General features: G+C 48.2%; 2 protein-coding genes across 2 annotated transcripts; one reads left to right on the forward strand and one right to left on the reverse strand.

Annotated features, from left to right (window-relative positions):
* Nucleotides 1-4,045: 4,045 nt before the first annotated feature.
* Nucleotides 4,046-6,380, reverse strand: LOC120843959 (solute carrier family 22 member 6-like). Its single transcript, XM_040215479.1, has 2 exons — nt 5,927-6,380; nt 4,046-5,118 (listed from the first exon to the last, which is right to left on the reverse strand). The coding sequence occupies exons 1-2, from the start codon at nt 6,378-6,380 to the stop codon at nt 4,046-4,048; spliced, it is 1,527 nt and encodes a 508-aa protein (XP_040071413.1).
* Nucleotides 6,381-17,152: 10,772 nt separating this feature from the next.
* Nucleotides 17,153-20,522, forward strand: LOC8051531 (innexin shaking-B). The gene has a single exon (XM_002433781.5). The coding sequence runs from the start codon at nt 17,880-17,882 to the stop codon at nt 19,032-19,034; it is 1,155 nt and encodes a 384-aa protein (XP_002433826.3). The 5' UTR covers nt 17,153-17,879; the 3' UTR covers nt 19,035-20,522.
* Nucleotides 20,523-21,522: the final 1,000 nt, after the last annotated feature.

Genomic DNA, 21,522 nt, shown 5'->3' on the forward strand with positions numbered 1-21,522 from the left:
CTCCCTCGTGTGAATACCTCTTAACCAACGCACAGCTTTTGCAGCGGCGAGGACCCGAAATATGGTTTTGAAAACCAACGAGAAAAGAAGCGGTACCCCGAGAAACGCGAGAGGCACGAGCAGACATCCCATCGCTGGGGACCATGGCCTCCGAGATCCCGAAGCGCGCGAACCCATAGGAGAGGGCACGTTGCAATATTGGTGAAGCCTAGTCATAAAACGTTTAAACGATGAAGTTTAAACTTGAGCCCAAGACAAAAAAAAAAGAACAGAAGATAGCACTAGAGCGTCGCGGACGTCGATGGCGGCGTAACAGCAGGATCGAACGCTGGGCGAGACTGACTCCGGTTCGTCACGCGGAGCACCTTTTGTACCCGCGTGTGTCTCTGACATTCAGCCCGCTGAACATTTGGCGCTTGGAACATTCGGAACTCAATCAAACGAGAATGTTCTCGAACTTACGAGAACGCCAAGGTGAAAGAATAAATAAAAAGGCATTCGCTAACTGGAGTTCGCGCGACAGTCAAGCACGGTAACCATTCGGCAACTCACGCGCTCGCTCAGCGACGCGCGTGGCATTACTCCCCCCTTTAAAAGTCTCGATGCGACGTGCTGTGAAACCAAACCGCAAAACAAACAAAAATAATGGCAAACTACGTAGATTTGTGCAACGCAATCCTATCGAGCGTATTACAAAACACAATTCACAGTCCTATCGATCGTAGTACGGCTTGAGGCGTATAGCGTGGACGACTTCCGGTCGTGGAGGGCGGCGTGACGTCCGTGTTCCGTCGGGCATCACCTCATAGTTCAGATCCCCGATTCGACGAAGCACTTTTTAGGCTCCAAAGTAGCGCTTCAGAAGTTCCTCGCCAAGACCACGGCGGCGAATCGGTGTCCACACCCACACCCGGTCTCCGGGCTGGAAGTGAACGTCCCGACGACGAAGGTTGTAGCGGCCAGTGTCGACGGACTTCTTCTGCCCGTTGGGCAACCACCTGGGCGTCGTCGCCTCCGCCGACAGCCGGTTCGTGGGGTAACATCGCGTCCAGCATTGTATTTACCTTGCGACCATGCACCAGTTGAAAGGGTGTTACCCTGGTGGTCCCTTGTACGGCCGTGTTGTAGGCACATTTGACGTACGGCAGCACCTCGTCCCCACGTCTTGTGCTCCATGTGGACGTATACGTGGAGATCATGTCCGCGATGGTCTTGTTGAGTGTCTCCGTCAGCCGTTGGTCTCCGGGTGGTACGCAGTGGTGCGACGAGGGCTGGTGTGGCTGAGACGAAGGATTTCTTGCGTCAGCTGGGACATGAATGATGATCCTCGGTCTGAGATCAGAAACTTGGGAGCGCCGTGCCGGAGGACGATAAACTCGGCGACTTCCACAGCAGTCCCTCAAGGAAGGGCTCTCGTTTCGGCGTACCGGGTGAGATAATCTGTGCCGACTATTATCCATCTGTTTTCTTGCGTCGATGGTGGGAAAGGACCAAGCAGATCCATTCCGATCTGCTGGAACGGTGCGCTTGAGGGAGCAATCGGCTGCAGGAGACTTACCGGCTTTGTCGGCGGTTTTTTGCGTCGCTGGCACTCGGGGCACGATCGTGTGTAGAGCTGAACGGTTTTCGGGAGCTTGGGCCAGTAATACCTTTCACGAATTCGGGCCAGCGTACGGCTGTAACCGGGGCGTCCAAACGTCGGGTCGTCGTGGCAGGCTTGGGAGATCTCCTCTCGAAGGTCAGTAGGAATTACCAGCATCCATAGCGCGATGTTGTCTACAAAGTTTTCCTTGTAAAGTACACCTTGTCGGAGGACGAAGGTCGGCAGGGCTATCGAGAAGACACGGGGGATTGTAACCCCTCGTCCTTCGAGGTGCTCGATTAGCGCCTCGAAGGATTAGCGCCTCAGGGTCGTCCGTTTGACGTCGTGCCATGTCGTCGATGTTCACTGCGCCAAGGAAGCACTTGTCGTCATCGTCGTCGCTGCTACCGGGAGATGTCTCGACAGGGGCTCTAAAGAGGCAGTCGGCGTCGCTCTGCTTGTTGTCTGACTTGTAGACCATAGCCATGTTAATCTCCTGCAGTCAGAGGCTTCATCGAGCGAGGCGTCCTGAAGGGTCCTTTAGGTTTGCCAGCCAGCAGAGCGAGTGGTGGTCCGTGATAATGCGGAACGGGATCCCGTACAGGTACGGGCGGAACTTGGTTAGCGCCAAGACGACATAAAGACACTCCTTGTCGGTCGTTGAGTAATGTTGCCCTGCCTTAGACAGTGCCCGGCTTGGTGAGCGATGGCTCTCTCGGTGCCTTTTCGCACTTGAACCAGTACCGTGCCAAGTTCAGCGTTACATCCGTCCGTATGAATCTCGGTTTCCGCATCTTGATCGAAGTGTTCAAGAACCGAAGGAGTTTGGAGTTGTCGTTTCAGCTCGTCGAATGTTGCTCCTCGGCCCATTCGAACCTTTGGGGGTCCTTTGTGAGGTTTGTGAGTGGTACGGAAATCCCTGCGAAATTACGAACGAAGCGCTGATAGTACGCACATAGTGCAAGGAATCTTCGCACGGCCTTCTTGTCTGTCGGCGCTGGCGATGCCGCGACGGCGCGAGTCTTCTCTGGGTCTGGGCGAACGCCATCATTGCTAACCACGTGGCCTCAGAACTTCAGTTCGCAAGCCTGCCGAAGGTATACCATCGCGTGCATGCTGCTCGTGCGTGTTTGATGCTTGTCGGTGTCGGTTGTCTATATTCGTCACTCTAGTGGGACTCGGGTTTCAATGAAAGTGCGTGACCCGCTTCCATCTGTGTCCCACGTTGGTCTTCTTTCGGTGACGTCAAAACTTGAGCACTGTGTCTCGGTTATCTGGGCCCGTTTTCTCGAACGCAAATCGTGGGTTAAAGTTAACTATTGTCCCTAGAAGGGGGAATTCTAGGTCACGTGACTAGAGAGCAGGGGCGCCGAGGGAGGAGAAGTACCTACAAGCAAAATGGCCGCGACGTCGCTTAATGAGGACTAATAGTTCTGCTTGGTTCTGCTGAACATTCATTTCGATCCGGCTGTTATATTAATGACGCACCATCAACCTATTAGCACGTCAAGCAAAGCGGAAGTTCAGAGGGACTACTAAACTAACCGACGGCAGCGTTCCGCGAACGCATTGCTCTTCAGCAGTCCGGGATCCAAGACATAAGCCTTGCAAGTGTTTTTATGGTCAGTAAAAAAATGTTTTGCGAACGAGTGTTGGTATATATTTATGCTAACACGTTTAATTTGTTACACTATGCACGCCAACTCTTGAGCAGCGATTACTTTGCGGAGAAAGGGGGTTGTTCTCGATAAAGTCTGCGTTCCGGGTGAACAGCTGGGACATTGTACTGTTTTTTGTTTTTTCTTTGTTCGCAGTGCGCCGACAGTATGCCGACAGCATCGAGGTTTCTACATATCCCCGGTGGCCAGCAATTCAACGCTGACGAGAAGCTTAGCTTCTCGTCACCGGTGGATCGGCTGGGCAAACGGAAGAGAAGGCAAATAGTTGAGATCAGCAGGAATCGCAGAAACGTGCGTCGCAAGGAACAAAAACGAGACTACAGCACCGGCGTTGCCAGGCTGGAAGGAACACGGGAAAGTTATGCGTTGTTTATGGCGAAACATATTGAAGGAAATGTTTCTTACATTCTCGAATATTCGTCGACAAACTCTAGTATAGTAGCTGAAATTTCTTCGTACTATCTGAAGCAAATAAATTGGTCTTCAAGTGCAACATGATTATATTTTGACTTAAAATGCCATACTAGGTCGATAACAACCAGCGGAAAAAGAGGATAAACAAAATGACTGGCTTGTTTCACCGATAGATGGCGCATGTTACTGCCCAATCAAAAATAATTATTGTTGTTCTATATCCAGCTGTTTATTACAGTACCTAGGTACTTTTTTCTTCTTAGGCACCGCGGTTTACCAAAATGGGTTTACCATGGATTTTGGTAAACCCATGGTAAATCCATGGGTTTACCATGGATTTACCAAAATGGGATTACCAAAATTCCGAGTATCACGGCAGCGCGGCATAGAGCACTTTTTGCTTCTTGGCTTTGCTCCTCCACTTATGTTTTGGCTGAGGAGGTGATTTCATATGCCACATTTCCTTGAAAGCGGCCGGCTGGATGGTGTCCGCAGGTGGCAACGGGAGCGCTTCTGGCAGTAGTGTGACAAGCAGACTAAAAATAAACAAGCTGGTCTCGGATATTACCATCGGTAGAACTTGGCTTACCAAGGGACCAAACTTGAAAGCATCGTTGATTACCGACGCCGTCATATTCCCGATCTTACCACACACGAACGCTGCTGACAAGGCCATGCAACGTAGTGCCGTCGGGTAGAACGCGACCGTGTAGACAAACAGGGTCACGAACAGGGTATTCAGAGTCACCATGGCGGCGACATTGACTATTCCAATCTCAAGAGTGCTGTCGACGTATGTCAGTACTCCCTGTGCCAGCGCCAGAACCGATACCAGTAGATAATACAGTGAGAGCATTCCGCGCCGCCCCAATATCTGTATGGCGTAGTAATTCAACACCATGACGGGCACGCTCATTATCCAGATGACAGCTTGGACGGCTACGTTTTTCAACAGCACTTGCGTGTCGATGATATTGATGAAGGTGCTGAACTCGACGGACCACCAACCGAAGACTAAGGCGGAGCGTGTACGTATGGACTTGGAGCAAGCGATGTCGAATACGGACGGCTTGGCGCTTAATCCCAGCTGGGACACCACGTTCTCCTTGAACCGGCAGAACACCGCGCGGGCCTCGCAGAAGTCGGTGACGCCGTTCATTTTAGGCGCCCAAAGGATGGTCTGCTCGTCCTCCTTGAATCTCCAGGTGACCATGAGCCAGCGCGGTGACTCCGCAATCGGGTAGAGTGCAACGGCGAGGAGTGCCGTGGGCAGCATCAGGAGACCTTGAATCAACACCCAGTGAGCCACCAGCTTGCCGAGAACAAAGGTGGTGATGGGTGCGAGCACGAGCGGAACGGCGATGGCCAGCCTGACGAACAGCACCAAGACAGCACCCGGTGAGATTGTGAGGTCACCTCGAAGAGAACCATGATGATGATCACCTGGAGAAATGGCCCAATCAGGACACTGCCACTGGATTAGAGAGAAACCACTGCTTCCTTGGCGTAGTTGACAGTTACGCCGCAGGCCACCCGAAGAAAGAGTTTATAATCTGTTTTACCTTATGATAAACCACACAGAGGACGTTACCAGCCGTCAAAGCTTAAAGCCGGGGTCACGCTACTTATACGTAAAAAAAACAGTCTACATAAAGCTTCGAACGCGAGTCAGCACGAGATCTGTGCTGCGAATACTGTGTGGAGATGAGTTCAAGGAGGAATTTTGGCACGTGGCATTCGAACCACGGATCTTGCGGTTACTCGTGTTTGCAGACTGTCTTTTGTATGAAGTATGAGTAGTGTGACCTCGGTTTGACACCCCTTGACTGGTTTTTCGTGCAAGCTGCGACTAATCAGACGAAGTACGGAACCCATGCTTTACTTATTAGGAAGCATATCTCAAATTCATTTCGAATGCATTGAAAATTTATTTTTGAGCGTGGAATAAAAAAAAGAAATTTGTACGGAATTAAAATTGCGCACTATATAGATTCCAAATATATTTGAAATACACCTCTTTAGCTAAAACACAGTTTGACAATCCTACGCGAACTTCGAAAACCCATCTCCTTAGCTACCTGGAACGCAGAGACAGCAATCGCTATTTGGCAACGTAGCATGAACATTTCAAAGCTTCGGAAGAAGCAGCTGGCCAGCAAAGACCCCATCTGAACCCTTATGGACATGATGAGGACAGGCCGAAGTCCAAATCTTTTAGCGGCTAACCCCGCCAGAAACAGAGTTATCGCACTGCCGGCGTGGTACGCCATCAACAGCAAGGAGACCATCCATCTTCTGTCGCAGACCATATCGTATTCCGTGGTGATCGTTGTCCCGGAGGTCTCGACGTCGTAGTCCCAACCGTCACACGGTACCTCTGTCCTGTTGTTTGACGGCATGGACAACGGAGGTTCGTAACGCGTGCAGCTGCCCAAGACGTCATCGGCGTCTTTGGGCACACTGATGTTCTTCCATTCGATCACTGACAGATGGGTGTACTCTTCGGGCGGTTTGCACCGGTGGTTCACGTTTTTCGTGAACTCGTAGTGCACCGGGGCGTGAAGAATGGCCACGAAGAGAGAGATTTGGGCACAAAACAACGCTAGCCGCTGAAAGTTTCCGTTGCCGAAGATGAGTACGGAGACCTCCGGCTCCCAGGACAGCAATTTGGGCGTCCTTGCACTTTCCACAGGACCGCTGTTCATCCTTGAGTGAGACGCCGCGAAGTCAAGAAATGGTCGAGGGTAAAGTCTCTGGACAAAGTGTCAGGCCAGGAGTGACCGAACCAATGCACGTGCCACGGCGTGCGTGCTGCTACAGAATCAATGATGGTGATAATGGCGACCGCGGTGAAAGAAGGAAGGTGTTTGAACTAAAGCCCCTTGATGAAAAATGTTGTGTTGTGTGTATGTTAATAGGCAACAGACACTTTCCGAAAGTCGCTCAAGTGAAAGGAGCCGCATAGCTGGTTGGTCCAGCCAGTATTTAGCTTTCACAGTGTTGTCAATGATGAGCAGGGGTGAGGTCTCATTAGAGCGTCCTCTCTGTTTGCGGGGCACAGTTGCGGGGTGAGCGTGTGTAGGCAGAATTAAAAGTCGGTTTCGGGTAAAAAAAAATAATAATAAAGACTTGTTTTGGAGGGACAAGGCGCGGAGGGGTGCGGAGGGAGGAAGGAGGGTAGAGGAGGGAGGGGGGGGGGGAGAAAGCGTGTCGACATATTCACCACGGTCACTGTGTCTATGGTTTCCGCACTCGACACGAACCCAACGCAACGGTTTTATGGTCCATTAGTTTTCTGCTCTTTCGTACGCTCGAAGCAGTCCGTTCGTTTTCCAAAAAGTCGAAGCCTGTTGCCTTTCTGCAGACAGTTGAATCCTCCTAGCTTGGCTGAGCGTACGAACGAGTCAAGAAACGGGCTCTGGTTGGGCTGTCGTGCTTTCCGCGAATTACTTTCCCTCACCAGCACTTTTTTCGCGAATGAACCCCCGTTTTGTGTTACCATGCTAAAAGCGCCAAGACCGTTGCATCGCCCTTCTTCCACTCTATATTTCCTTTTGATGGGACGAAGAATTGTAACGAGTAATTTCAGTAATTTGTTACTGAAGAAGTGATGAGATTAGCTTACAAATTACATTTTCAACAAAATAACGCAATTACTAAATTACTAGAAAAGTAATTGATTACAAGTAATCCCGTTACTTGTAACGGATTACTTCCAAGTCTGGTTGGGAGAACGCGCGAGACACGCGCCACGAGCGAGTCTCTGCCGCTTCCAAATATGGCGACGTGCGCGACCAAAAGCGCCGATGTGGTCGGCTTTCCGCTTTTGACCGGACGACGGTCATAAAAGCATTGCTCGACCTCCAAGTTCGATGGTGTTGAAGAACGCGATTTCTTCTAGATTCCACCGTGCTTTTTACGCCCACTATCAGACGTGTCGTCACAACTGATGATGAGTATCCAGGATCACAACTCGTGACGTCACGACGAGGAAAATCGTGGTCGTGACGTCACGGATGTAAACCGTAAGGGAGCGCCACCGAGACGTCTCGACGCTCGTAGCACTCATTTCAATGCTGAGACGCCATTTGCTTTCAAGGGGCGCACGAGGCACGGTCGTCGTAAACTGGCACATTTGACGCCATACTTGCAAGACAAACTCAAACACATCACGGAAACTAAAGTCCCCTGATAAAGTAATTGTTTTATGTGTATGTTTGGACGGCGTCTGGGTATCCATTGCACATGGCGAATTTAGCCAGTGTACTGCCACTGCAAGTCCGGGGTCTTGAAATGTGTAGCGCGCAGCAGTGATAATCGACCGCACCTCAGTACGATGCTCGTCCAGGCCGAAAGAGGGGTGGGCGAGGACACAACCCAGGTTCCCTGGGGTCTGCAGCGCGAGCACCAGCGGAAAGCTTTGCCAAGATCTGACTCCATGAATATTTTTAACAACAATACAAAGAAACCGCTTTTTTACTCTTTCTTTCATTAATACATGCATGTTACTGAAAACAGGGAATGCGAAAGAACACTTGTTATTCCAAACAAGCTTCGTAATCTACCGCAGCTCGTGTGTTTTGCGTTTCATATCGGAATGCAGGCAGGGCACCTGGCCACCGCTCGCTTGTTTGTTTATTGGAGGAAGCACATAAACATGTGCAAGCCTGATAAAGCTGGGATAATAATGCTTTTAAACGCAAAGGTACAAGCGAGCTGGACAATAATTACGAAAATAATCCCTGGAGATGGAGAACAAGAGGGGCATAGGACAAACACAAATCTCCAAACACAGCTAGGTGACTGGTGCGTGACCGAAAAAATCCACCTGGTCCTGGTATTGAACCAGGGACCTCTCAATTTTCAGTGGAGCGCTCAACCAACTGAGCTAACCAGGACTTAGAAGTCAGTAGGGCAAATGCGTTTTATCAGCTGCCACCAGTCTAACACTATCGTGAGGTTCGTAATGTGGTAAAGAAATGACAGAAGACACGAGGATGCGTTATGGGATAATTCACATTGCACTGTAGAAATATAGAAAAAATTATTTACACAACTATTTACACCACTTCAACAAATGTTAAGGTTCGAGTGTCCCCTAAAAAGTCCCTCGCTCACGACTTTTCAGTCCTTGCGGCGTAGCACCCGCGGCAGCCGATGATCAGGGGTCTACCGAAGTCAGGGCCGAGGTCCGGACGTAGTGACGAGGCAGTTGACTGATGGCCGAAGGCTTGAATCAGGCCCCGTACGCCGGTGGCAGCCTAGCTATGACCAGGTGTCCGCCAAGGTCTGCGCCGAAGGACGTAGCGACGAGGCAGTTGGGCGTTGGCCGAAGGCTTGAGTCAGGCCCAGAACGTCTGTGGCACGGAGTGGCAGCGGGTGTTCAGCTGCGCCACGCAAGCAGTCTTGTCTACCCCCGGAAGGTTGGCGCCCGGACTGCGTGAGAAGCGGGTTGTGGGTCGGGCCTCTTGACGTCTGATCACGCCGACGGAGGTCCGGCCTGGTCGCGTCTGCTCCGTCCTTTGTCAACCGCCCGAAGCCCCTCTCGCACTCTTCGGATGCCCCCAACCTCGTCTTCTTCTTCCTCGTCCTCTTCGGCTGGTCGCGGGATCGCTCATCACAAACACCAACGATGTTGAAGGGTTTGCATTTTAAAGTTATCATGATAGTGCAACTAAAAGCAAGAGTAAAAGCGAGCTGGACATGCATTTTGTCGTCTGATAAAGCTATCTTCCGCGCTCAAAGTTCACTTTCTTGTATGCTATAGCCACCAAAAAATCGGCACTGAGTGAGTGAGTGAGTTTATTGAGCAAAAGAAAAAGGGGGTAATGCGGAACGAGAGGTTAGTCTCCCAATAGCGGGGTCAGCTTTCTCGTTCCGCTTGGGGAAAGGGAAACCAAGAGTGGTTAAGAGGAGGAGGATGGCTGACGCCCGTCAGTACAGCCTAGAGGCGTGTTGAGAGGCCAGTCTCTTGGAGGAAAAGAAGGATGGCTTTGAATGTTTGCACCCTTAGTGCTTGTGGTCCTGCGGGAAAAAGAATACTTCGGGTATCCTGGTTACTGCCGTTCGCAATAGATTTTTTCAGGACGTTTCTTGAATTGGCGTTTTGTGGGCATGTCCAAAAGATGTGGTCCAGATCTTCTCTTTCATCACATGCGGGACAGTTTGGGCTAGACGCTTGTCTCATGAGATGTAGACGAGAGTAGGTGTTTGCACAGTTGACTCGTAGTCTATGTAGCAACGATTGTTGCGGTCTCGGGAATTTGTTTTTAGGAATGGTTGGAGGAGGTAGTCCAGAAGCCGTTCCTGGGTGGGGGTGATTAGTTTGTGCTTCATTATGGATTATGATTCGATAGTTGTTGTATGGATGTATTTCTATTACTTGGGATACATTATTGTGGGCTTCATTTGCAAGGGCATCTGCTCTTTCATTTCCATGTATACCCACATGCGAAGGGATCCACTGAAAGTAGATGATTGATCCTTCTTTAGCCATGTGGTGTACGAGTTGAACAATGGATCTTGCCAAAGGAGTTCCCCTTCTCAAGTTTTGGAGCTGTCGTAAGGCTCCTTTCGAGTCCGTGAAAATAGCCACTTTTTCATTTTCCGAAAGTGTTATTAACTCGGAGAGCGCAAGCCATATCGCAGCAAGTTCTGCTGTGGTCGTGTCGGTACAGTAGCTCAATTTGGCTGTAGAAGATTGATTAGATTCTGGTATGATGTAAGCAGCTGTGGTGGATAAGTCTTTCCTGCTTCCATCGGTATATATGTGCTTCATGTTGCAATAGGACTGGATGACGTCATTTGCGATGTCGCGTGCCACGATATCGGCGACGTGGCCTCGTCGTGGGAGGTCCATGATCTCTGTTGTTATGTGGAGGTGATCGTTCTGCCGGTGTGGAGGGGGGAGGGGAGGGATGTTCTCTGGGTAGCCGACGTGGTCAATGAAGCGTTTCATGGTTTTACCGAGGTAGGAGTGATGGCGTAGCAGTATGCTGTCAATGAGTGTCTCGTATGATGGTACTCTGAGCAGTCTGGCTGCGTGAAGTAGTGTTCTCTCTTGTGATTGTGTTTTTAGTGGAGAGTCACCTGCCTCGACTATAGTGGAGACGTTATGTGACGAGCGTGGCAGTCCGAGACAAATCCTGAGTGCGTTGCGGTGAAATGTCTCGAGAGTTTTCCATTGAGAATCCAGAATCTCCAGCAGAACAGCGTGCACGAATTTTCCGGATTGCGTTAGGATTCCAAATACACCTTGGAATCCTAACGCAATCCGGAAAATTCGTGCACGCTGTTCTGGACCCATCATCTGGTGTGGCGACTTCAACGCAAACCATCCAGCATGGGGAAGCGACAGCACTACGCGACGAGGCACCATACTTTTGGACATCATCGCTGATTTGAACCTCCGCTGCATAAACACCGGAGACCCTACACTAGTACGGCCCAACCTTGAAAAAGCAAGCGTCCTAGACCTCACTTTGGTATCGCCTGAAATAGAGATAGTCTGGAGTCTCGAGCCCGACACATGGGGCTCAGATCATATTCCAATTCACCTCACTCCCCGCTACGGCCTCGCACCAAAACATCGTGTACATACAGTAACGAATTGGGATATGTATCGACAAATACTAGCAAAACTCTTTAAAAGCACTGGCACGGGTAGCATCCCACTGGAAGATGCAATATGTGTAGCTATCTCTAAAGCCACCAAAACAGTCACCCTACCCGCGAACAACCCAGTTCCTGACCTTATATATCTCGAAATCCGCGCTGCCTCTCGACGAGCTCAGCGGATTGCGAGACGCACAAATGCCCCCGCCGACTGGACAAAATCAAGGCGAATAGACGCAAAACTACGTCGTCATACCAGACGCCTAGGCAGACAACAATGGCAACTTCGAAGCGAATCGCTTAAAACTGATTCGGGGTCGAGGCTACCTTGGACCACTGTGAGATGCTTACTTGAGCCTGTATCTCAAGCATATCCTTTTGCTGAGATAGCGATAAAAGACAACCTTACTATGGCTAACCTCGCAGAAAAATTCGCTGACGAATTCTCAAGGCCTGTATCTCCACCGCAAGGAAAACCTCCAGCGCCGAAGCCTCCAGTCCCAAATTTCACCCTAGCCACTATAAACGACGACTTCACAAACCCAGAGCTAGACTATGCCCTGACTCGCTGTCGCCGCAAGGGTGCCCCAGGAGCCGACGGCATTACAAACCAAGCCCTCAAAAACATTGACGCTACGGATAGACCCCTTCTTCTAGAGTACCTCAACGTGATTTGGCGATCCGGCAAACTTCCTTCCTCTTGGCTACATTCTACTGTAGTAGCCGTCCCAAAAGCAGGCAAGTCGAAAGCCATCATAACATCTTACCGTCCAATCTCCTTAACCTCCTGTGTCTGCAAGCTTTTAGAGCGGATGATCCACCGACGGCACTCTCTTTCCCTGTTCCTTGTAGGCGCCGCGATTTCCGAGCTTCGTGCAGAGCAGGTTCAACCTGAGATCGTTAGGATTTGAATATGGGACTTTCTGTGCTTTAGATATATACGGCTGTCAGGAACTTCATTGCGATATCGTTTGTCTCTGCCGCGGTCTGTTTCAATATTTCCGGAGGACTGAAAGCCGTTTCTGGAGAATCCAGATAAAGCGTACGATAACTAAGAACGATGATTTTAAGCACCAAAAATGAATAAGTGTCGTTATCCACTGGTGAATGTTGTTGCCAAGCTTCCGCTTGTCCATATCAAAAATAAAATAATTTTGTCATACCTATATATATTAACTATGGCCAACAGAAAGGTCAATGCCTACATTGGGATGGCAAGTAGACAACGAATTTGTCATAAAATAAAAGCCATGCCTAATTGAGGGGATTTATATATATTCTTGCTATATGCAAATATATTCTCTTCAATCACGTATGATTGACACAGGTTCTCAGGGCATTTCTGCTTAACATGTACTCATGCATTCCAGTTTAATTTTGAAAATCTTACTGCGATGTAGAGAGCAACATTAATGCCATTTTTGTTTCTTTTTAACCCATTAAGGCGCACGAAATATCGAGCCATCCAATTCGATTGAAATTTTGTACACATATGTATACATATGTATACATATGTACACATATGTATGCACATAAGTAAAATTTCTGTGATGTTTTTTTTTTTTTAGCTTATTGCACCGAACTTTATATAGAACAATGACCTCTTAGAGTGGCAAATCCAGTGGGAGCCACTTCTGTACATGGAATTTCTTGAAGCAACCATGCTTCAGGCACATAAGATCGCACTTCTCGCAGACCCACATCGACCTTTGGTGGCAAGATTGGCAACGCAATTGCTTTGGGAGCTTGTATGGAAAGTGTCCATCCTTGTCTAGCACAACATCTAAGGCAACCGGTGCTGGAGACCTTCGCACTCCCGTGTCCTGCACACCGAGACGCAGATAGTAGCGAGTAATAATCCTGGTGAATTCCAAAAGATCTAGCCTTGAGTCTCCTGTGATCTAGTGAATTCTCCATAGATTTACCACCGCTACGTTCAGCATTTGTGGAAACAGCACCCACCACCATTTTTTCCCCGGATACCGATCCTGTAGTTGTTCGAAGCTTGGTCTAAAAGGTCTGCACCTCCCATCCCACTGTTGTAGCTGCTGAACAACTTTGGTTGCGGCACACTCACTTTTCTTTGCTCTACAGCACACCACCGTTTTAAAGAGCATATTGCCTCAATGCTCTCGTAGTTCGTTGCCATGGTGACTTCACTGTTATCTTTTCATTTTACTAAAAGTACTTCAGCACCTGGGTCAAATCACGAACAGAATTGGCCTCTCTGCTTGCGTTCCATTTTCTTTCTGGAGGCGAGAGGACACTTCTTTTGGTGATTTTTACGGATTGTTCCAGTAGAAGGAAATCCCAGTTGCTGCAGCGGAACTAGCTGGTCGTGACTAGTGAACAAATTGTCGAAGAACACGACATGGTCTCTGGGAGTTGCGACGGCCTCAAGTAGTGAAAGTACAACACGTGTTCCTAGTGGCCTGGCGTCTGTGGTAGAGGACTTTCGGCAGTAAGTGTCAAATTCGTGGCAGTTAGCTTCCGCGCTGCACAGCATCCAGTTCTTGTATCCAAAACGAATTGGCTTTCCTCTAATGAACTGGTTGGAAGGATTGGGACCCAATTACTTCACCATAGACTCATCAGTAGAGAGTGTCTTGTGAAAAATGCCATGTTGCCTGAATCTTTTGTTTAGAAAATTCATCAATGACGCACCTTATACATTTTATCTGTTGTCCCCGAAAGCAGGTCATTGCCGGCTAAATGCAAGAACCGCTTTATGTCGAGGAACAGCTGCCTGCTCATGCATTTGGAGACGCAAACAATGCCACCGTCTTCATAAATGACCAGGGGGGCTAAGCTCGCCTCCGGCGGGAATCTCTCCGATGCCACGTCACGAGGGAGGGGAGGGGAAACCCCGCCCCGGCGAGTTTCCCACTCCCCCTCTTACATTTCCGACCCCCCCGGCGGCGGCGAGTTCCCCAGCGTAGCTCCGATTTTTCCCTACGCTCCGCAATGAAGGGTTTTTTGTTTTATTTAAATCGGGGGATCGGTGGCCGGCTGGGCTAGCGCAGACCAGCTCGGAGCACGTCGAGCGAAAGGTCCGTTGCAGAACCCAGGATGCTGGGTTCAATCCCCACCCCTGCCCGTTTCGATGTTGATGAGCATCGTACCGGCATGCAGTCGTGTAACACTACTGCGGGATGGACGTTAAAGACCCCAGGCTAGCGGTCATACTGCACTGGCTAAATTGCTTATCTACAGTAGGTGACAATGTCGCAATGTTCTGGCATGTTCTCCTCCTGTATAAACAACTAACGGCCAATTTGTTTGTCAAAATACGGTGTGGAAGAAGAAAGATGAGAAAGAAATTACACAGTTGTTAGTCTGCGCCATTCATGTATATTGCTTTTCTTCTATCATCTGTTTTAGTTTGAATTTTATCAAGTGCGTTTATCTTGCATCTACGCAGCACAGCAACACATAAACATAATTGCAAAAGCCTGTAGGTAATGGTAAATTGCGTTCCTGGTTGCAGATTGCCGTGAAAACATATTTGTTTCTAGGATTCACTTTGTAGAATTTGGATGTAGGATTCACGACGGGGCGACGGTTGATTCACGGCTCCATCGCCTCAAGCCCGGTTCGCCACGCAGTTCATCGCACAGCCACCTTACCACGTCTTTCGAGAGGCGATAGTGTTGTTGAAAATGAACGTCGTCCATGTGAAACACATTGGCGTGGTTTAAATACCTATGCCGACGGCAAAACACGAACGAAAACGCTGCCGTTTTGGACGCTTCTCCCTGATCTCGCGCCCAACTCGCCCAAACTCGCCTAGGTCGGAGCCGGCCAGCTTTTCCCATCCGCGGCGGCTTCTTCCACGTCAGAATGACGTCACTGCATCTCGCCGCGAGTTCCGAATATGCAACTCTCCGACCGCCTCAAACCCTTCGTTTAACGTCACTATCTAGGGAGTGTCGGCGCGTGTCGTCATGCACGGCGCCGACCAATCGCGGCGGTCGGCGAGTTTGGCGGAGAACTCGCCTCGATCTCGCCGCGCCGAGCTGGGAAGCTTGTGATATTCACTCAACAAGAGAATATCGATTAATTTTCACAAAATCATCCAGGCTAAGAGCACAGCCGTGCCCATTTTTGGCTTGGCGTACGTACCAGTTTTTATGACGATGTAATCAATACTTCTTCATCCAGAATTGTGCTAAATATTTCGTTTGGAGACGTGTCTAAGAAGTCAGACTTCAGCTTTTCTCCTTGCTGTTCAGCCGCATTTGTTGTAGATGCCCCCGTGTTCTCCGATATGCTTCTCTCCCAGCTTGGATTTGTGAGCGCAAGCATTCGTAAAATTTGAGTCTCTTACTTGAGACATCATTCACTTGAACGCTGCTGGCGGCATCACCACCTCCCTTTTCTTCGTCTCTGTCAGTTGACGGGTCAAAAGGTATAATGACGACATCGAAGTCTTCGTCGGCGTCCTGGACAACGTCTAGACCACGCTGGAAGAAACGCATTTAGGTGATGACACTGGTCGCCCTTCCGTCGGGGAGCGAGCGACCAGCCCGTGTTCGGAGCTAGTCTCGAACCAGAAGTAGTTAGCTCCGCACCGCCTCAGAGGGCGCTGCGGTATGAGGTCTCTCCTCGGCGGCCACAGTGTCGGCGGCGTAGCGTGCTCGCCTTTTTCGCGGTGTAGTGGTGTGGTGATGGTGTGCGGCCAGTAGCTGGCCTCGTCTTTTTCTTTAGTGCTGTGTCGATCAGAGGTGCCACCATCGTGCACGAAGGTAAGCCTTAACCCGAAGAACATGAAGAAGAAGAAGAAGAAGAAGGAAGATAACACAGATTTACGGACTCTGGCCACTTGGTGCCGGCGTGGCGGCGGTGAGTTACAACAAGAGGCGGTGAGCAAGGGAATGTGGGACCACCGCTCAGAGAAACGACCGAGGGACCCTATACTTGGGCGCCATCTATCCCCGTGGGAGTGAAGCATGCTCGGTGCGCCGAATATAATTTGGCCGCCGCGTGAGACAGAGAGTCATCACCTTAATGTGTTTCTTCCACCGTGGGTACAACAAGAAGCGGTGAGTGAGGGAATGCGGGACCACAGCTGGGGAGAAACAACCAGAGCGGTCGGTTTGGGAGGAACCCCATACTTGGGCGCCACCTATCCCCGTGCTAGTGAAGCGCTCGGTGCGCCGGACATAAATTCCCATTGGCCTAAATTCCCATTGGCCAAAAGCACAGCAAAGCAGATGCATCGTCACAGAAGCCGTGGAGTCGGCGGGGTTCTCCGTGTCTGCGCAGTGGGGGAGTGTGATGTCCCCGCCGGAGAGCTTCGTGAAAAAAGAAGACGTGGCGTGCTGCATGTAGGAATGCGAAAGCATTCCTACACGTGAGCAGTTTTAAATGTCCTTGCCGATTTTATTTATTTTTGTTGTTGTTGTGGGCTTGCTATCGCGTGCAAAAATAAAGTGCAGGATGAAAGTGTACAAAACCAAAGTGCAGGACGGGGTGAAGAGCAGCATTTGCTAATGTTGCTCTTGGTATGTGATCACGCAAACACTTTCACTTTTTTTTTTACACTTTGCATTGAGTTAGTCGCAACAGAGCACTGAGCAAGTGTCGCAAGTATGTCACTGAGTCAGCTCGGCGGCGCCTGCGTTCTGCGGATGTGCGGCTGTAGCTTGGAGAGAGGAGGGAAGGGAGAGACTCCCGCCGAATCTTCGTCAGCTTCCTGTTTTTTTTTATAATTTATATCACTTCCCAAAACGCACGTGCTGGCCTTTTTAAACATTCTGTTGGGATTGCGTTGAATGAGACTTGCACTCCTTTCATTCCAAGGAAGCGAGCAGAGTTGTTTTTTCTGCGTGATTCGACATGCCGCTAATTTTCCTGCTTTATTTTTTTTATTTCTATATATGGTCATGGTTCGTATAATAGTTATATTTTTTCGCTTCTAAAATAAAACGGCACTTGTAACCTTCCTCAAGCGTAGTTGCAAGGAAGAAAAATTACCAGATTTCAATAAATGCTGGCACTGACGAAGGCATTAAATAGAGCGGTTTTTTCTCTTTTTAAGTTCTTTAACCAGCAACATTATGTGAGGCAACTATCCGATTCTCTTTTTCTCTTTGGGTACGCAATGTACGTAAATAAGAACTAAATCTCCAGAATCCGTTGAGCTTGAATGTTGTTTTTCTTTTAAAAACCCAAGATTACATCTAAATCGTTACTTTAATTAATATATATTTATCCTATATTTTCTATTAGAAAATGAATAAAGCTGACCTCTTGCTGAATTCCAGCCCTGAGCTTGCACGAATGAAAAAGGCTTTATGAATTTTTAAAACTTCTACCAGCTAAATCTTTTATTGTTTTTTTTTAGTTGCGCCGTCATTCTCGAACATTGTGCAAACTTTGCTAAAGAACGCCGCAGCACACAACGAGAGATAGGCGCTGCTCCGTGACGCGAAAAGTCCTGGCGCAGCTGCGATTGAACATCAGAGTCAGTCGACAAACGCGTGATAAAACGAGAGACGCGCAGGTCAAACGCCACACGCCACACCGCCCGCAGGTGCTCCTAGCGAAGCGGAGGATCAGCCAAGTCTGCCTGCCACGCCGTTACCGATATGCTGCACATAATCGGAAGTCTCAAGAGCTTGCTCTCCATCCGCAAAATCAACATCGACTGCTTCGTCTTTCGCTTACACCATCGTCTCACCGTTCTGATCTTAATCGCCTTCGCCGTCCTCATCACCACGAAACAGTACGTCGGGGACCCCATCGAATGCGACAGATCTTTCGGTGTGTCCGCGAGCGTTCTCAACCTGTACTGCTGGATCCACGCTACGTACAGCGTGACCAGTCTCTTCCGAAATGCAGACGACAAGAGTATCGTCTACCCGGGCGTCGGAAACAGCATGCACCACATGAACCACGAAGACTTCCAGTATCACAAGTACTATCAGTGGGTCGGTCTTCTGCTCTTCCTCCAGGCGCTGTTTTTCTACGTTCCGCGTTGGCTGTGGAAGGCCTTGGAAGGCGGACACCTAAAGGTCCTCGTTCGGAACCTCGAGTTCGACATCGTGGACTCAGAAACGAAGCGCGAGAAGAAGGAGTTGCTCGTCGAATATCTGATAAGCCACCTCCGTCAACAGGACACTTACGCGTGGAAGTACTTCGTCTGCGAGGCTTTGGCTCTCTTGAACGTCGTCGGACAGCTCTTTCTCATCGATCGGTTTCTCGGAGGAGAGTTCATGACCTATGGTCTCGAAGTCATCCGCTTCGTGAGTCAAGACCCGGATGACGAAAGACTGGACCCCATGATTCGTGTCTTCCCCAGGGTCGCCAAGTGCCAGTTTCACAAGTTCGGACCGTCAGGTAACGTCGAGATCCATGACGCCGTTTGCGTCCTACCTCTCAACATCGTCAACGAGAAGATTTACGTGTTTCTCTGGTTCTGGTTTGTCATCTTGGCCGCCGCGACGGCAGGCGTTGTCCTCTACCGCTGTGTCCTCTTGTTTAGTGGTTCGCTGAGGGCCAGGACTTTGTATTACCGATTCTATGTGGTGCCCAAGAATGACGTGGACGAAATTGCGGCTAAGAGCTCGTTAGGCGATTGGTTTCTGCTCTATATGTTGGGGCAAAACATCGAAGCCAAGACCTTCCAGGGTGTTATGTCCGATGTGGCCGGGCACCTGAGGAAGAGGATAGAACCAGGACCTGATGAAGAACGTGGGCACGAGAACCCAAGGAAAGGGCTTTTGTCAGCGGAGCATGTTTAAAAGTTATCCAAGCTATAGTCACTGGCAGGATAAGAACGGCAGGGCGTTTTTTTTTTTTTTCTGAGGCTTGATTTTTAGCACGTGCTTGCTGTCTTTGGTTGTGTTATGGATGCGCGTGCACGTTCGAAGCTCACGAGACGTCCAAGCATTGTTGAAGGTAGGAAGCTAGTACTGGAGGCAGGACAAGTTATAGCCTTCCTTGCTGTCCTTATCCTCTCGGGGACTTTAATCGAACAGTGAGGTCTCGGCCTTGGTTGTCGAATACCTTGACAATTAGGGTAATGCCTAAGTTATTTTGATCTCAAATACGTATTGCAGAGCAAATTTAAAAACAAACGAACAACACAATGAATAATATGTTCGTTGCTTCAGACTTTTATGTTTATGTTTCTAGTCAACTTCTTCTAGTCTGACGTGTTATAAACAAACATTTTCAAAGTTTTGATATTTGCTGAATCATACGAATAACTCTATTCTCAATCTTATCTTGAGGTTTAGAGGTAATAAGAAAGCTCACAGTATCTTACACATGAGAACCTGCAGAGAGCTTGCAGTAATGTTGAGCATGATTATGACTTGGTTGACCTTCCATTCCTTATCAAAACAAACGGTAACTACATTCGTTTTCACCTGAAGAAAAAATAAAGTTTGCACGTTGTTTATACGGCGTGCAAAGTAGTTCTTACAATATTTGGTTGTCAGAGAAAGAAGCGATCCTTTTAGTACGATTACAATAATCTAATCTAAAATTCTTCTATATTAGTGAAACTCTGCGAGGAGCCGGACGTTTTCTACTAAGGTTCTTGGGCTGAAAACGAGTATAGAGCTACAAATTGGAATCGTGATCGCGCACGTTCTTTTTTTTTTTTTTAATTGTTCAAAATAAAACTTTCTAATCGGTTTAACGTGTTTGCACTTGGCGGGTGAAAACAACTTTCGATGAAAACTTTTCTAAGGGGTGAGATTTAAGGAACAAGTTGTATTCCAGATTATTTAGGGCAACTTAATTTTGATCAGCTTATTTAAGTACCAAAATACGTGGCTATCAAAAATGTTTTATGAATGGGAAGATGGTTGCTTGGCCTCTGTATTATGATGCATTTAACTTATGTGTGCCTTTATCATTCCGATGCTTCGTTCGTTTACTCGTTAATATCTGTTCATTTTTGGTGACTGCGATGTTTGGTGCTGACATGTATACAAGAATGTGTTCTCTTTAATAAATAATCCTGCCTGCTTTACCAACTACTGCTCAGTGCTTAAAATTTCTTTTAGCCAACTACATCTTCCTAACCCAGCTTTGCCAACAGTAAACATTGTGCAATGGAAGTAGTATACCGGTTTATTATTTTATTTCTTTAATTGGCCTCTACACAGCACATAGTTGCTGCGTACGAGGTACCTATACCTCCTCCACCGGGTGCGTGCCGTGTTCTTCGATTGGCGAGTGCAGCCTAACCTAAAACGCATACCGGGACCAAAATGCATTGCCCCGCCCCTTTCTGCACTGAGCTTCACGTTTTCTGAAGCGGTGTAAGCCGGTGCCGATGAATTGAGCGATCCTAGTGTCGAACAGTATCCTGTTTTGCTCGGAAACTTACAACTCATATACAACTCTAACGACGATTTCATACAATTTTACGAGATCACGTTTAATTCAAGAATGACATGATTGGTATGACGATAATTCATCTGTTTGAAGTTACTTATATTCTCTTTTTTCTCTTCTTTTCTTAGGCACAGTTTCTAATATTTGTCTCTATGTTTTAACAATATTTCATCCGTGTAGAAGCTAGTTCTAAAGCCGGATATGAATCCTTCGGTAGTTGCAACGATGAAGATGTGGCGAACTTCCGTCAAACCTCGAGATTCGTCTGTTTCGACGAGCCTTTGAATTTTGAACAAAATTCGACGAGATTCGACTTACGGACAAAAATAGTTCCAATGTTTGTGCAATATAAAAGCATACACACGTACTTTTATCGCTCTAGTCATCAAACGTAGTCGAAACATTAAAAGTGCATACGTAGTTTTGACGTTTCAGTTAGTTAAACGATAAAACAACGTACAAAGCAAATATTGCTCTATTTCTCCACCAAACAACGTAAAATCGTTTTTTTTTTCGTTTTTTTTTGTTTTTTTTTTTTTTTTTGCACATTCGTACGAAATTTTAGCTATAATCGAACCTGAATGTTTAAATTTGAAAGAAAATTTTCATAAAAATCTTTTGTCCACTTCGTTATTATAATACTGAGTGCGTGGCGTAAACTCATCGCCTTCACAACATTACTCTTCAAGTAGAAAAAGGAGAAGCACGTTGCGATATTTACTCGTTCAATATTTAAATAAATATTTAACCTACAACTACTGTATTCTTCAAAATATAGTCCATCTTATTACGAACTTTATGTTGGAAGTTCGAAAACGTCGAACCTGTCGAAACTCGAGCCTCGGCAGAATTCGCGACATCCGACACTTTTAACTGCAG

This window comes from Ixodes scapularis, unplaced genomic scaffold (assembly GCF_016920785.2).
Source record: "Ixodes scapularis isolate PalLabHiFi unplaced genomic scaffold, ASM1692078v2 PGA_scaffold10__122_contigs__length_95168666, whole genome shotgun sequence".
NCBI classification, from domain to species: Eukaryota; Metazoa; Arthropoda; class Arachnida; order Ixodida; family Ixodidae; genus Ixodes; species Ixodes scapularis.

What these genes read in the sequence shown, in the direction of transcription:
- LOC120843959 (XM_040215479.1), bottom strand. Translation starts at nt 6,380, where the DNA reads ATGAACAGCGGTCCTGTGGAAAGTGCAAGGACGCCCAAATTGCTGTCC. An exon ending in GATGGCGTACCACGCCGGCA is followed by an intron (nt 5,119 to 5,926) that starts GTGCGATAACTC and finishes CCATTTCTCCAG; the next exon opens with GTGATCATCATCATGGTTCT.
- LOC8051531 (XM_002433781.5), top strand. Translation starts at nt 17,880, where the DNA reads ATGCTGCACATAATCGGAAGTCTCAAGAGCTTGCTCTCCATCCGCAAA.